The 15,165-nt window shown below is 42.4% G+C and overlaps 1 protein-coding gene across 3 annotated transcripts in view; it reads right to left on the bottom strand.

Annotated features, from left to right (window-relative positions):
• RAD51B (RAD51 paralog B) overlaps positions 1-15,165 on the bottom strand; it is a 417,762-nt gene that overhangs the window by 125,265 nt on the left and 277,332 nt on the right. For all 3 annotated transcript variants that reach the window (XM_063332869.1, XM_063332868.1, XM_063332870.1), the window contains exon 10: positions 12,540-12,618. In XM_063332869.1, the coding sequence (XP_063188939.1) occupies positions 12,540-12,618 (79 nt within the window). The remainder of the gene's footprint in view (positions 1-12,539; positions 12,619-15,165) is intronic.

Genomic DNA, 15,165 nt, shown 5'->3' with positions numbered 1-15,165 from the left:
CCCCACTGCTCCATCTGGGTTTTCAGTATTTTACTACGCTTTCACATCTACTGCATGAAATAAAGATCAATCTGTTTCCAGAAGGCTCCTTTGGTGGGTGGTCTGAATTCTTTCTATTTCTTAATTTTATTTTCCAGGACATTCAGAGTTTTCTTTCCATTTTCTGTGTTAAACTTAGTGGTTTTACAGAGCCACAGAACCAATAACATAATATGGAGTATTTGTTTTATTTCTTCCTATATCCAGCATGGTTTTACACACAAGCTGATCTACCTCCAGAACCACGCTGACCATAAAAGACGCATTTCTAATTTGAGCTTGGCCCTAATTCTCCTGCCTTCATCAGTTTTGCATATCATTGATGTACTATGACCCCTTGAAGAACATTCCTTATACTTGACCCTCTCAGTAGTTTCATGGGATTCTCCCCATTCTCTTTGTACTCTTACCAAATGCTCTCGCTCTGCCAAATCAACATGCCCTCAGAACACTTGCATGAAACAAAACAAGGCTATTTTCTCTAATTAAAGTTCTTGCTCTGTCTACAGTAACGTCGGTAGAGCCTTCACAAAACATACAACCTATGAAGTCACTGTATTATAAAAAGTTTGCTGGCAGTCTTCTGAAACTTGTGTCTTACACGCTGGAGAAAGCAAATCCCTTATCTAAGCAAACCAGTAGAATAGAGTTCTGAGCCCAGATAGATTTTGGAATTATGGAAATAGACTCTGTCATAAATGTGTGAAAGTGTCATTTTGTACATCACACACCACGGTAACCTGTAAATTAACAAGAAATCAATGCAGGGATGCACCTTGAATGTGAAGACAAAGCTGGTTAAGTATCTGTGGGCTGCTTTAATTTTGCATCCACAAATTTCAAAGCATCATATACAGGGAGTGAACTCTTTATATCAGAATCAAAATACACACCCACTTCTTTCAAACACCCCAACAAAACAGCATTGCCTCTAATGGGGTGTAAATCTGTTTCTCCAGTGTCTCTTGATACGTAAAGATGGTACATGGACTAGCCAGAGCCCGAGTACAACTAATGAACAGGCAGGCTAAGCAAACTTTCATGATTGCAAGGAACATCTTTAAGTCATAACCTGAGCTTAGCGGATGACACAATCATTGCCTGAGTCATCTGAAAATCTGAAACAATGGCTCTGAGCATGGTAAACTTTGTCACTAATCTGACAGTGTGTAGTGTCATGACTTGAAGGAGGGGGAGAGGGACAGCAGGGATTCTGCCACTTCAGCAGACAACTGTATGGGTGGAGCAGGAGCAGAAAAGTACAGTAAGCCTGACTCAGTCTCCAGCAGATACATTCCTGATGCTTCAGCAACACGACTGAACTTTACAGCCAGGACACTCGGTGCCTGTCACACTCAATAAGGAAATGGCATCTCTTACTGATGGTGAGCAACAATGCAGGGAGGAATCAAATGACAGAGAAGCAGCAAAGCAGAGGAGCCAGGGTTTAAAATCAGGATTTTAAAACCTCACATGATCTAAATAAATACTGGCACTGACATACCTGATTTGGGGCTGTCATGCAAGGGAAGCCTAGTCTTTAGATAAACAGAATGTCTGCCCTTAACCTCCTGAACTATCAATTTTCCTTGTCTAATACTGCAGAAAGGTTATGCTGCAGTGCCCTGTGCTTCCTCACATTTAAAGTTAGGGTAGCCAAGGGCAACAAAGACTCCTTCCTCTCTAGCCTGATAGCAGAGTTCTTCCTTCCTTTTGTTCACATGAAGAACAAACACCGAGTTGAACAATAACAGTAGATGCTTCATTATGATGCTCTCCTGGGCACCCAGCCCTGGTTAGCATTATCTTACCACTTGGTTTTGTTTTGAAGGAAACCAGGAATGGTCCTTTCAATTGCTGGTGTTTCAAGATCAACATTATCTCTACTTCCTCTATTTTCAAGTCTCCTTATTTTACCAACAATACGTGGCACTATGAAAAAAAAAAAAGGACTAGACACAGAACCAATGAACGGAGAAAACTGCCAGTCTAAGAGGCAAGCAATAACAAAAGGCCATTTAAGTTAGCTTTCCCTGAACCAGTTAAGCTACTGATTCTGAGCATTACAGAAAAAAAAAAAAACCAAAACCAAAACCAAAGAAAGCCAAAGCAACTTAATCCTTGGCAACTACTGAAGGAAGTGCACGAGGAACACAGTTTAGGCTTGAAATATACTTTATTTGAAAACATCCAGGAATCTGGTCACACTTCCTGAAATCAACATCAGCACCAGGCCCCTCCCTGTCACATCTCCTACTTTATGGACAAAAAGGCCTTTCATCATTCAACAAAATCCATACCCTCTGATGCATAACAGACAGGTAGCAAACCTGATTTACCACAGACTTATCACTTGGGCATTCCTGCAGACTTGGACAAGTAATTGTTTTGGACAAGTTACTAAATTATCACTCACTTTTTACACACTAAGGGAGGGACAGGTGAACAAATTTAATGACAATGGTGCAGTCCTCTCTGGACCATCAACTCAGGCATAGTCAAGAAGCTACACTGAAAACAGACGTTGGTGGACACCGTTGTCCAGCGGTGACTGGGAAGGGGAGCAAAGGGGGACAGACAGCTTCATCCTCAGCCAAGGCTCTTTTTCTGCAAAGATCTGTCCACAAAAGACACGCTCATGAGGAAAGCCAGACTCAATTAGCGCCACGCTGTTGGCTGCAGCCCTCAGGTGGGCCAGCTCATTTACCCCCTCTGCCAGAAGAGGACTCAAGTTTGCAGATTCAGTTTGCGTGCTTAAGTTTCCTGTGCCCTTGAGTGATACAGCAGTTAAGTGCTGTCCTTCCTGAGCCCAGGCAGCTGGGACCAGATGGAGGGACACCTTTCTCCCATCACATTCAGACATGACAGTGGAATTTAGTTCATTATACACTGGAGAAATCTGGACTTGCTCTGACTTCTGGACACTGCTTAGGAACCTTTCCTAAGGCACAACAAATCTTCCAAATGAAAATCAAACAGTGCCTCGGGAGGCTGCTTGTCCTCGCTGCTGCTACAGTAGGTGGGAGGCTACAGGTTAGTTGTGTTACCCCTCATTCCCCAGTTCAGCCTAATGCACATTTGAGACAAAGAGGAGAAGCAAACCTGTTTCTCAAGGAAAAGAAAGTATTCTGGATGAATAAAAGTTAGCTCTGTTAAACTCCAGTAGAGTCCTATTCAGTATTACTCAGCTGGAAGGACTGTAGTGATGAAGCAAGGCCACAAAGCTGTAGGGGAAGGAAGGCCGAGAGGCAAAAAAGAAACAACATACCTTTGAGCTCTGGTGTGCACAGCATGAGGCCCTGCCTCTGTATCAAATATGAAGGTGGTTGGGATCCCATTACAGAACTATCAGAGTTATGCTTTAACCACCCTAATTTAGCGGTTTTGGCTTTTGCTACCACATTAGAATACATTGGCTTGATTTTCAAAGGTAACAAGCACCTACACCTCCCACTGACTTTAGTGACATCTGCAGCTCTAAAAATCAATTTGAGATAGTTTGCATATTGAGAAGAACTGAAGGAAAATAAAAGGCCTATTGTGTGGATACGAAGAGTTTAAACACTGCTGATGGGTGGTATATGAGTCCCTTCCCTTTTCAAATGATTTTAACTTCATGTTTTGTTTGGTTTTCCTGTTGATGCATCCTGCACCCTCCAGTGCTAGGCTGGTGGGATCCCACATACTTTTCCTGGCATGTGGAGTTTAAAATAAGAGACCTCAGCAATCGGATATCCTCAGCATTTCCAGCTATTGAACACAATCATGAGTACTGTGATCCAATTTCAGAGCAGAAAAGAAAAGATATATAGGAATATTCTCCCTGTGCTGGTACGGGGCAGACAAAAGAAAACTAAGCAAACAGGATGTTCTGCTCCTCTGTGAACTTCAGCAAATGGCCACGGCAGACAGGATACAGTCTACAAACAGGCAGCTGCAATGTATGTGCCTGGCTGCCCGATACCTTGTTCTGGGTAATTCACTCACAGCACAAATAAGGCATGAAGAAAGTAAAAGGTGTAGCACGCAGTTCCTACCTCACATACCTCAAGTCCTTCATCAAACACACAAAGCTTGAAGAAGGAATGTGATGTTTCCTATATGCTACAAAGCAAAAGAGCGTCATCCCTAAACTCACTCAGAACATCTTCAAGAGTGCAATGCTTCGTGTTCACGACTCAGGACATCAGCCTGCTTATTCTAAGCATATTCACTCAACAGTAAGGCACATCCCAGCTGAGGTCTCCACAATGGCACTCTGAGAAATCACCCTATTACAGACTGCTTGATAGCATTCTAATACTCCCACAACATTTTCTAGAAATGTCACTCTTCACATCTCTGCTGCTGCTTCTGGAGAGCACACCTTCACGGGGTGTTGGACCGTATGGGAGATTGATTCTGTAATGGAAAAGCTAGGAAGTTTAAATGAAAATGAGATTCAGTGGAAGATAAAGTAAAATCTTTTCAGCAACAATATCTCTTGTTGAAACGTTATTTGTGGCATCATCTGCCTGTGCTTCCTCTTCAGCCATGCAATCGTGTGTGCACTGCCTTGCCTCCGGTGGAGCCCTAAGGCAGACCCTCTAGGGTTATTCAGGTGGCAAACCAAGAAAAGCCGGGGCTGATACACCATGCTGTAACAAACTGCTGACTAAACTTGTTGCCTCTCTCATGTCTGTAACCCTTCGTTAACTCAATCCAGCCCTGAAATTTAAGCTCCCAATTTTTGCAGGGGTCTTCACAGAACTGAACGACAAAGGCCAGAATGTTCGCCAGAACGGAAACAATGAGGAGAAGTGCTACAACAATCATTAACACTATGTTAAAAGTTCAAATGAGTGCTATGGAAAATACTTTACAGAAACAGCCCCATGTTATTAATTTTAGGGAATGATTTTAATAAGAAAAACCTTTTGAAGTAAAAACCTGTTTGTTGGGAGGGTTTATCACGTGTTTGTTTCTATGAAAGTGCTGTATATTCCTGTTCCACCTTATCAAGACAGATTTAAGCTTATATGATAAGATCATTTAAATTTGTAGTTAATCCAGTTTTAAAGACAGGGCAAGTCTACACATCAGATGCAGAGAGACCTGGGGTTGTTCTAGGTGTGTTAATTCTGAAAACACAGAGAAAATTTCAAAGAAAAACAGCACTGGGGCCAAAGCAGTGGTAACCCTATTTGCAAAATGTTATCCCTGCGCTAATAAGCACCCCCTCAGGCAAAGTTATCTAGTTTAGATGAAGTGCTATTCGAATGTGCCTATCTACACAGGATTGCACTCGGGAGACTTCCAGGTTTAGGCTGTAGCTAACTGTTGGATCTCCACATCGCTCCCCCCTCCCCAACACAGGGGAACAATAAAGTGCCCAGCAACCCGGTCCCTTCAGCAACCAGGCTGTACAGAGATCTTACAAGATTTTAATATAGAGAATACATAAAGTCCTACAGCTAAAGAAAAGTTGCATGTACTACCAAGGTTAAGTCACTTGGGTCATAGTCCTCTATTGCTAACTACAGTTTTACAAGATAGAATGACAGTAGTGATGGCTTCACCAAACATGCTAGTGATGGAGCCAGAATAACTGTGAGGACAGCAAAAGAAATCTAGTTATGCCTATGTGAGACAGGGATAAATCACAGTGAGACTTAACTGCCCTTTACTTTCCTAAGTTGCACACAAAAGCATGAGATTTCACTCTGGCTGAAAAACATGTTTCTGGACAGACATTTGTTTGGCTTCCTACTCATTCATACGTTCACTTAAGAACACTAAGTCCATTTTAGGTACATTTGACCTTATTCTACAAATCTGTAGCTTGAAAGATGTAACATCTATGTTAAATCCAGGCAATCGCTAGTAGACTCTTGGTCTTCTACAACAACGTTCAGTTCCCAGAACAATATACTGTCACAAATCACAGATACTACCTCTAATCAACAGACAACTTCACTCCTTGTTAAAAGCCTTTTGGAAAAAAGGCCATTTGCTTTAGCACTGTGCTGAAAACACAGGGGAGCAGCCGACTTTGATCAGGAATTCATTACAGAGAGACTGGTAAGGAGAAGATTTCTCTGAAGTGAGACCATTTTGTCCCAGGAAGCCTATGCCAGCCTTGAAAAGGGGAGCGCCTCTGCAAATACAGACTTCTACTCTTCAGCTCACTGTTTTAACAACACTGGATTAAAAAAAAAAAATAGTTTTGATTCATACTTGTGTAAATGAGAACAGATTTGGCACACTGCTTGCACTAAGTTTCTTTTATATTACACTTTGTAAAATTTAAGAAAAATTAAATGCTGGCACTTCAGTTGCAATCTAGCAAAGCATTTAGAGACATGTTTGGCTTTCAGTGCAAGAATGTACTGTATGTACAGTACTGTATCTTCAGTGTCTTTACCTAAGTGTTCAGAAATAAGCAGGCAATTCAATACTTTGTGCTAAACTATTTAACCAGCATGATCTCCTCCCACAAGTTAAGTTCACAGCAAAAAGTATGGCCAGAAACTTTACCATTCTGTTGTCTAACTACTATGCCACTAGAAAGATCGTGTTTGCAGAGAAAAACATTTAGTTTTATTCAAATGACAGTTTATTTTGTTTCTACTGGACCTAAGCCCAAGATGCCTCTAGTCCTCCTTCGCAATTAACATATTTTCCCTCCACCTCTCTTCATTACCATTTTTAGTTGGTTTTGCATCTGTGCTTTGCTCCCCTGGACTCCTTCATTTGTCAGCCATGGAGTCTGGCTACTCCAGCGAGGCTTTGCCATCACTGCTGCAGAGCAGTAGAGTGATTCCCCAAAAGCCACCCCGCGAGGACCCCCTCAACCAAGTGAACGCGATTCCTGGGTCAGGTTTAGTAACTCATTCCCTAAAATGCCACGAACTGGCTAAACAAAAGGACATTTTCATTGATGTCAGTTACATCTGTACGGGTGATTTTGCTGGCATTTTCACATTCCTTACTGCCAGGACAGACTTAGCCTACAAACGGATCATGCTTTTTTGCTTTCATTATTACAAACCTGTTAGAAATAGCATGAGGTTTTCAGTGTCCTGTGGGGAATACAGCAAAAGCGGTTCCACCCCACAGAGATCCTAACAATGATCAGTTCATCTTTATCCCTCCAACAGGGCCGGAAATCACCAGTGGCACTGCAAATCTGTTACCATCTCAATAGCAATGCACAACTTTATTCCCATTAATCTGTCTTCCATCCATTCACACATCAAGTACAACCCTGCTTCATTTTACAGATTATATCCATGTTGCTCCAGACAAAGGTCACTTTATAGTTACAGTTCTTCAATTGAATAAAAGCTTTTGATGCAGTAAATCATTGTCTCTCACTGTTCAAACTCACACAATACAATACAAATAATGCTGCCCTTTCTTTCAGAATTCCCTTTCTACCTCACTACTCATTACCAAAGCATTTCTTTACAAAATAAAATGAGGCACTTTTCACTTGCTTCAGCCATATAAATTAGTTATAGCACTTTGGAGACCGTTTGCCATGCTGCACTACAAATCCAGATCCTATGCTATTTTGAGATCAAAATGAGCCTCTTTCATTACATTAGTGACAAATGAAATATAACATACCAAGATTTAGCTGTTCCTAGATCTTTCCCCCCTTAGTACTGCAAAACTTAAAATCTAAGACACTCTCTTCCGAGTGCCACGTATCTTTTTTTTCTACTTATCATAAGTCACCTGTCTCAATAAGACATTACAGGCAAGGTGAGCGTGGTTGTGCGCACACAGACACAGGTGCAGTGGAAAAGAGGGCAGGAAAAAGGGTGCATTAATCAGCTAACTAATCACCCACTCCAGTCCACAAAAATCAAACTCTTCCCTTTAGCAATATAAGGTATTTTTTCCTTTCTTTGGGTAGTGAGGGGAGCCAGTCAGCGTGAGGCACAAGTTTTGAGGTTAAACTTGCAGATAACTTTCTTTCAAAAGGAAGAATAAAAGATAGCAGGATCAATCTTAACGTCAAGTACACTCATGCAAAACAGCAAACATTTAATGGCAAGAGGGCTTTATTTAGCACCGAAGGTCATAACAAGAACTGAGGCCAAAAGCTGAAGGTGGACAAATTCTAATCTGAAATACAGAACAAGTACTTAGCAGCAAGGTAACTAAAACTTGAAAACACTGTCAAGGCAAACCAGGAACTCACATTTTTTGGTATCTTCAAATAAAAGTGAATGCCTTGCTAGAAAAAAATGCTTCTGTGTAACATAAGCTATCAGGTACCTGAAGGAAACATTCATGATATATGGGAGGTCAGTTTTGATGAACTGCTGATCCCACCATCTTTAAACCCTAAGAAACTGAAAATAAATTATTACTCAAAAGCAAGTCCTAGCTCACTAGTATTATTTGCTTTATGTTTTCTTTGTTGCTTCCAGGATCTTCCAGTGAAAAGCAATGTTAATCACTTGATTAAAGCATTCAGTGAAAATCCCGATAGACTCTCCAGTTGGCAACCAGCCACCATGTTCCCTGTCTTCTTTTGCAGCACCATGCTCTGGGTAACAGAGGGCATTTACTTAGGTGAGATGGAATGAGAATTACTTCCACAGACAGCTGAGCTATCAGCTGCTAATAGCTAGGCTCTGTTGCTAACTTGTATTTATGCCCACAGAACACAGCTTAACCCTGACAGTTTATTCAGCCTATCTTCTTTTTGGATATGTATGTGACTGGCAAAGTGGTATCTTCTAGTTCAGCTGACCTAACCCAGTATGTGTGCTACATTCAGCTTCAATGAAAGTACAAGGCAAAACAGCCCAGAATGCATTCTGACTGATATACTAGGAACAGAATTACCAGCTAATAATTTCCAGTCCAAAAAAGAAATTACATCACTGCCAATGAGAAATATCACCTTGTGATTTGCACCCTTAATCAAGTAGATCTGGAGCTTTTTTACTGTTATTCTTCTTTTTGACAGAATCACTTCATTTACTTTAACTAGTATATTGAATTAGGGCAGCAACAGCAAGTCCCTAAACAACATACACAAGCAGACAGTAAAACTTCCATTATTTTGTGGTGCTTAGATCCAGGCTTCCGCCTTTCTGTTTAAGATCTCTACAAATTAGAGATCTGCTGTCAGACTGGATGTTGCAATCACAATTCAGGTTCATCACAGAGTCACACTGTACGGCATGGCAGTACGTTACATGACATTGTGTTGCAATGTAAAGTCAACTGAGGCTTTTTTGGGGTATGCGCTCCACCCCCTCCACTGCACAGTGCATACTGAAGCAATGAAAGGAGGAGACTGAAGGATGACTTTCCTTGCTAAATCTCTGACTGGCCAGTTTTGCTTTCCAATCATGAAATTTCATTTCTCTAGTCTGCAAGCAGAAATAAAAGAATGAGTGAATAACTGGATTCTTTTCATCCCTGAGCACTACAAGTCTATAAAAGCAAAGAAGTTTTCTCTGTGGCACCCTCGGGTAGCCTGGAGCTCGGCTCTGACAATATAAGAGAAGCAGTTCTGCCTTGACTAGGGTCTCCTCCAAACACTTCTATGCTTTCACCGAGGCCATGAGATGCAAAGATACCAGGGAAACAGAGCAGCGATTTACATTGACAAAGAGGATTTTGATACACTCCTCCAAATGGGGCAGCATTACCATCTTAATAGCCTTTTGCTCTCAGCCCTCTTCCTGAGGACACTGGAGATTTTTGCGAATGGAGAACAGTTCCGCTTCCCATTTTAACTGCAACAATAGCAGAAGGGCTCCTTAAACTGCATCAAATAGCAGCCTGTGAAATCCCTAACTAGCCGCACTGCCTCTCCTGCCGTTTTATTATCCTCTGGCGCACAGAACAAAAGGGGGGGGGAGCTCCTCCTCATTTTTAGCCCATTCCACACATCCTAATCCCTCAGAGGTGGCAATGGAAATTGCTTGTGGAACTGTTAAATCACACTTTCACTTTGTCTTTCATTCCCCATTCACCCTCACTAATCAAGGAGTTTCCAGCCACATTTTCCGATATCAATTTGTTTATGGCCTATTGGTTAATGGTCCCGGGATGGGACCCCCTGCGTAAGAAGAAAGAATCCTGGGCATTTCGGCCAGCTGCTGCTTCTCGCCAGTTCCCACACCCATCCACTTGTTCCCATCAGCCGCCCTGAATGTGCTCACCTCCTGACACCAACTGAATTAAACAACAAAGCCTGAATGGGAAAGCTGCCTTTGCAATCAGGCTGCGGGACAGATTCCACTTGTTAGCGCTATACGACGTCCCTCAAGCAGCAACGCAGGGACACTCCCTCACTGGCTGACCCATGGCTAGTTGCCTTACTGACATCTTACCTTGCGTCCAGCTTCCCTTTGGAAAGAAGCACCAGCTGTATCTCTCATAAAAACTCTGGCCTCTCTTACACGAGGCAGCCTGGTGCCACTTTCTTACCCAAACCAGCCATTTCCAGGTGACTTGTTCACTTCCTCCTTCCATAGAAATAACGATCATTGAAATGTGGGATGAGAATATGAAAGATTTGCTTTGTAGAACTCAGTGAGATGGCTCACGTGTAAGCACTTACAAGTCTTTGTAAAATAGTCTGTGGCACATTATCAGGGGAACCATGCCCTTGCTTACTACCCATCTTGGAGACAAATATCTAAAATGGAAACATAATGGTGTAGTCAGAAAGTAAGAAAAGGCTCACACAAAGAAAAGCTTCAAGCTGCCTTCCAAAATGTACAAAGAATGTCTGATATTGAGACAGCATTTACTCAGAGAAATCCAAACTGTTATCTCACTGGTTTTTAGAAAAATGGTGAATGATGTTTTAAATGTGCACCCCAGAAACATATGGATACAGGGAAAACAGCAATTGCTATACTCCTAATAGAGTGCTACCCTTCTATCAGAGACTCCTGCTCTGTCATCATTACGTGTTACCAGGCCCATTTGCTCTTTAAAGGTAGGGTTCAGTCCTTGGTAAGCTATATTCCTGGCTCACAGAAAAGAACTGAAACAAATAAAGACCTTCTCTGAACAAACGCTTCCTGTTTCTGAAATGGGAAATCTTTCTTTCCCAAAGTTTCACTACATCAGTGCCTGAGGACAGTGCAGGAAATTGTCTGCCTTTTTTTGTAATGACCAGAAACATCTCTGCAACTCAGAAGATATTTGAGATACAAAAGTAGTTTGTCTTCTGCCCTGTACTGAACCAAAATATGTCTAGACCAACTCTTGCAAGCCATTTCAGTTGAAACTAATAAAAACTGTTTCTTGTTCCTGTAGCCTGTTTAAAATTACTGGTACCAAAGAAATCAGACCAAATTCCCAGAATGGCATCTAAGAACACACTGGGTATAGTATACAAAGGTTTAGGAAACATCGTATGAAACCCCGCATTATCATTATGTAAATGTATCAAATGGAAGCAAAAATGCACCAAAAAATGCTTTTGTTTCTTATTTTTCTACATTATGTATCACCAGAGACGTAAGCATATTTAGTCATTAATATTTAGTCATTAGTAAATGTAAATATGTCGTTGGTCTGGCACAGCCTGTTTGCAGGTGCAAAATGGGCAATCGGAAGGGAGAGAACTGTTCACATACCTTAAAACGTTTGTAGTGCTTTATGGGATCAGTGATTCTTGATCACTGGAACCTGAGAAACAGCGATACTCAACTTTTCTAAATGCCATGGCTGCATATCAGAGAGCATCCTCTGAAGAGAAAGTGACAGGCGCTGACTAGTTTTATTTAGTCTGCTAAACTGATGCAGCAATCAGGAGCCAGGCTGCATAACAACAGACAGCAACTCAACAAAATTGATCTACGAATGTCTGTCAAAAAGTAAGGACATTAAAGGAAGATTTATTGAGATAAGTGGGGAAAAGCAGGGAAGAACCGAACTTCTCTTTTTGCTGTGGTGTGAAAGTACATGATTTAGGACATGGCTGCAAGGAACCCTAGTTCCCTGCCATCATGATAGTAATATCCAGCTTTTCAGTACACTACCTCATATCCTAGAGAATCTGAGAATTATTTACGACCATGGGGCATTAGCATTAAAATGACCACAAAAACAGAGAACAGATATTAATTTCCTGTATTTTTATTGATGTCAAGCCATTTGCTAAAGAAGAACCATTTATTACAGCATGTTATTAATGATAGATGGGTATGTTTCTCCTGGAGAAACCTGTCCTATAGGAGCAATGTTGCCAGAACCATTCTACTTTACCTTGAAGGAAAACAGGGAGCCTTGATTAATAATTTTAGGGTTCATTCTTAGGTCCATGGGAATATGCAACAACTAATTCAGTATAATCCAAGACAAAACACTGAACATAGCAGAAGGCTGCCCTTGTCAACCAGACTGTTTAAATATGTGGGGTTTTAATTAGGTATAAACAGCACCATTTTCAACAATAGTTGCTGTTATGTACGTTCAGCCTGCTTAAAATACTAACTGTAAAGGCAAAACAATCAATGCTCTGGTCTTACCTTGAAGAACCAAGCCTGATTTCTCAATGGTGTAGAAAAAAGCAGAGAATGGAGCAACAGGGGATTTAGCAACCAGGAGCTGCAAAACAAACAAGTAATATGTAAGTACGCATCTCTCTAACATACTGATCAGAGCTCAAATCCATAGAATAATCTCACTGGATTTAAATTCCAGAAGTGGTAAAACGTACTGCAGAAATAACAAGGTAACTGTTGATCTAGCCCTGTCACTTATGGGTAATTGAAGTCTTCTCATACGCATGTACAAATCATGCTGCAATTTTAAAAAGATTCACAGGTCCTAAAAAACACCATCATGAAAGCAACAAGCTTTGCTTGTCGTCTTGGCGTCCTGTTAAACCTAATCATTCCTGCTGGTTCAGGCAGTTGCACTCAGATAGGAGACGATTTTGAACAAAACTACAACTGCCACTGTGTAACGCCATTTTAATCTCCTTTAGCTGTTCCATGGATGCACCCCATTGGCTTCTCCAAGAACTCCCCCCGCCATCCTCCTCCTGCCCCTGGAAGAAACGGTGGGCCACCCATGGGTCACCGCATCAGGAATGGTAACATGCCATTGCAATTATCTGGATGTCCTCTTTTTGCATTGACTTGTAATGACCAAGTCAAGGTTTACTCAAGGATCCTGTCCTTGGAGTTTCAAAATAGGAACTGGAATTCCCTCTAGGTGTATAGTGCAATTGCATTTAGCTCGGCATTCAGGTGTGCTGGCCCTCCATGGTCAGGCCAGAAATATCCCAAGTTCTCTGGCTCCACTATGAAGGAACTGTCCTCTGTGGAAGATGAGTTGCAGCAGAGCTCTGAAGACAAAGAAATGGGCTTGTTGGCAGGGTAGGGGACGTGGGATCTGCAGTGCCAGTCAAACTCCCACAAACGTGCCATTCTGTACTATTTGGCTGCTTGATTCTTGCCGATTGCCGACGACTGCTCCCTCACAGCTTGCCTCAAAACAACCCCCATTCTGTCATCTATGTGAAAGTGACATTTTAATGATAGATTCAATAAGCTCTGCCCAGAGTGTGATCAGCACAAGCACTGATCTAATGGTCACCACGTGGGCTCTGCAGAATGCCCTGACAGCAGTGGCTGAAGCAGAGGGCGTGCTGCTGCCCTGCCTCTGGCACAGCGCTAATGAACAAAGCCGAAGCAGCTTTCTCCGCTCACCTCCTCAACAGCTGGAAAAGGCTGGGAACTGGAAAGCAGCCCTCCCGGTGGTGGCCCTGCACGCTGGAAGAGCCTTCCTGCCCTCCCAGCCCCTGAGGACGTGGTTTGGGCAGGCGGCTCCCCCTCAGCCCGCCTGATCCTGTGTGGGGAATCTGCTCCACGCACAGCAATACGGCACAGCCCAAGGCCACAGAGCAGGCCTACCGACTTCCATGTACTGATTTCATCTCACCTGGCCGTGAGGCCTGCCCAGCAACATGCTGTGGAACCATTCCGCACCTCCATGCCTAAGTTTCCAAAGCCCTGTCAGATACCACACCCTCTCAGCCCAAGACAGGCATCCCTCTGTCAGATACATCCAAATACAGATTTCTTAGAACTGCAGACAGTAACCATCTTATTTTTAGAGGTGTGGGGCACCAATAGATCCTGCTGATTTCAAATGGAGCAAAAAACCCCCATTATTTCCAAAGGTCATGCCCTAATTCTGCCAAACATTCAAGCACTTGTAAGGGTCACTGCATATGAATTTTGATTGGTGGTGCCTAATGATCAGCAGGAAAACAGTGAGCAGGTTTTATAAAAGCCAAGAGAGACTACAGCAAAACGAGGAAGTTCATGCTCACCAGGACTGCTCATATTTCACTGAAAAGTCAGACCGTATTGAATGTCTTCATAGATACATGGAACGGGGACATTTATTCCTAAGTGTAAGATTAACAACATCAAGCACCAGAAGCTGGAGCTCTGCAATGTCCTTATCTAACCAGAGTATCTGGCAGCAAATTCTCCTGCAAAATCGAGGCTTGTGTGACTTTCCTGTAGCACTTCAAATGCTAAGGGTATCTGTATAGTGGGTAGGTTTCATTTGTATTTGTACGTAGTCTGCAGACAGGACCATACTTAGATGTCATGCAACTCTTTCTCATCTGATCCTGATACAGGCTGAAGAAACAAAATCCTCATACTTGGTTCGTCAAATATAACCACTATTACCCACACGTTCGCATAGCTAGCTAACATTTTTATGGTTTTCAGAATTTAAACCAGTCTCCCTTCTTCTTCAGACAGTAAAAAATAAAGGCAGGCACATAAAGACCACAAATAGAGCCAGAGAACATCAGACCAGTCCAAATGTCAATGTTTTCCTTTCAGTCATATGAAGCTGGCAAAACCACCTCAGGATGCGATACAACCTTTGCGAACTACTCCAAGTAGGAAAACTGCTGCTCTAGCACTTTCCCCTCTTCCCTGTTAATTACCGTTCTCACTGGAACAAACTCCTGGAGAAAGGAGAGGCATGTCACATCCCAAATCTGTGACGCACCTTGACAAACCTTAAATTCCCTTGCTCGTCGTTATCCCCTGAGCCAGCACTTCCCACCGACGCGGCAGGAGGGGGACACTGCCAGAAGGACAGCAGAGCGCTTTGCACGCC

Source organism: Chroicocephalus ridibundus, chromosome 4 (assembly GCF_963924245.1).
Source record: "Chroicocephalus ridibundus chromosome 4, bChrRid1.1, whole genome shotgun sequence".
Lineage (NCBI taxonomy): Eukaryota > Metazoa > Chordata > Aves > Charadriiformes > Laridae > Chroicocephalus > Chroicocephalus ridibundus.
The sequence above is the reverse complement of the archived record's forward strand: the minus strand, read 5'-3'. Positions and strand labels throughout refer to the sequence as shown.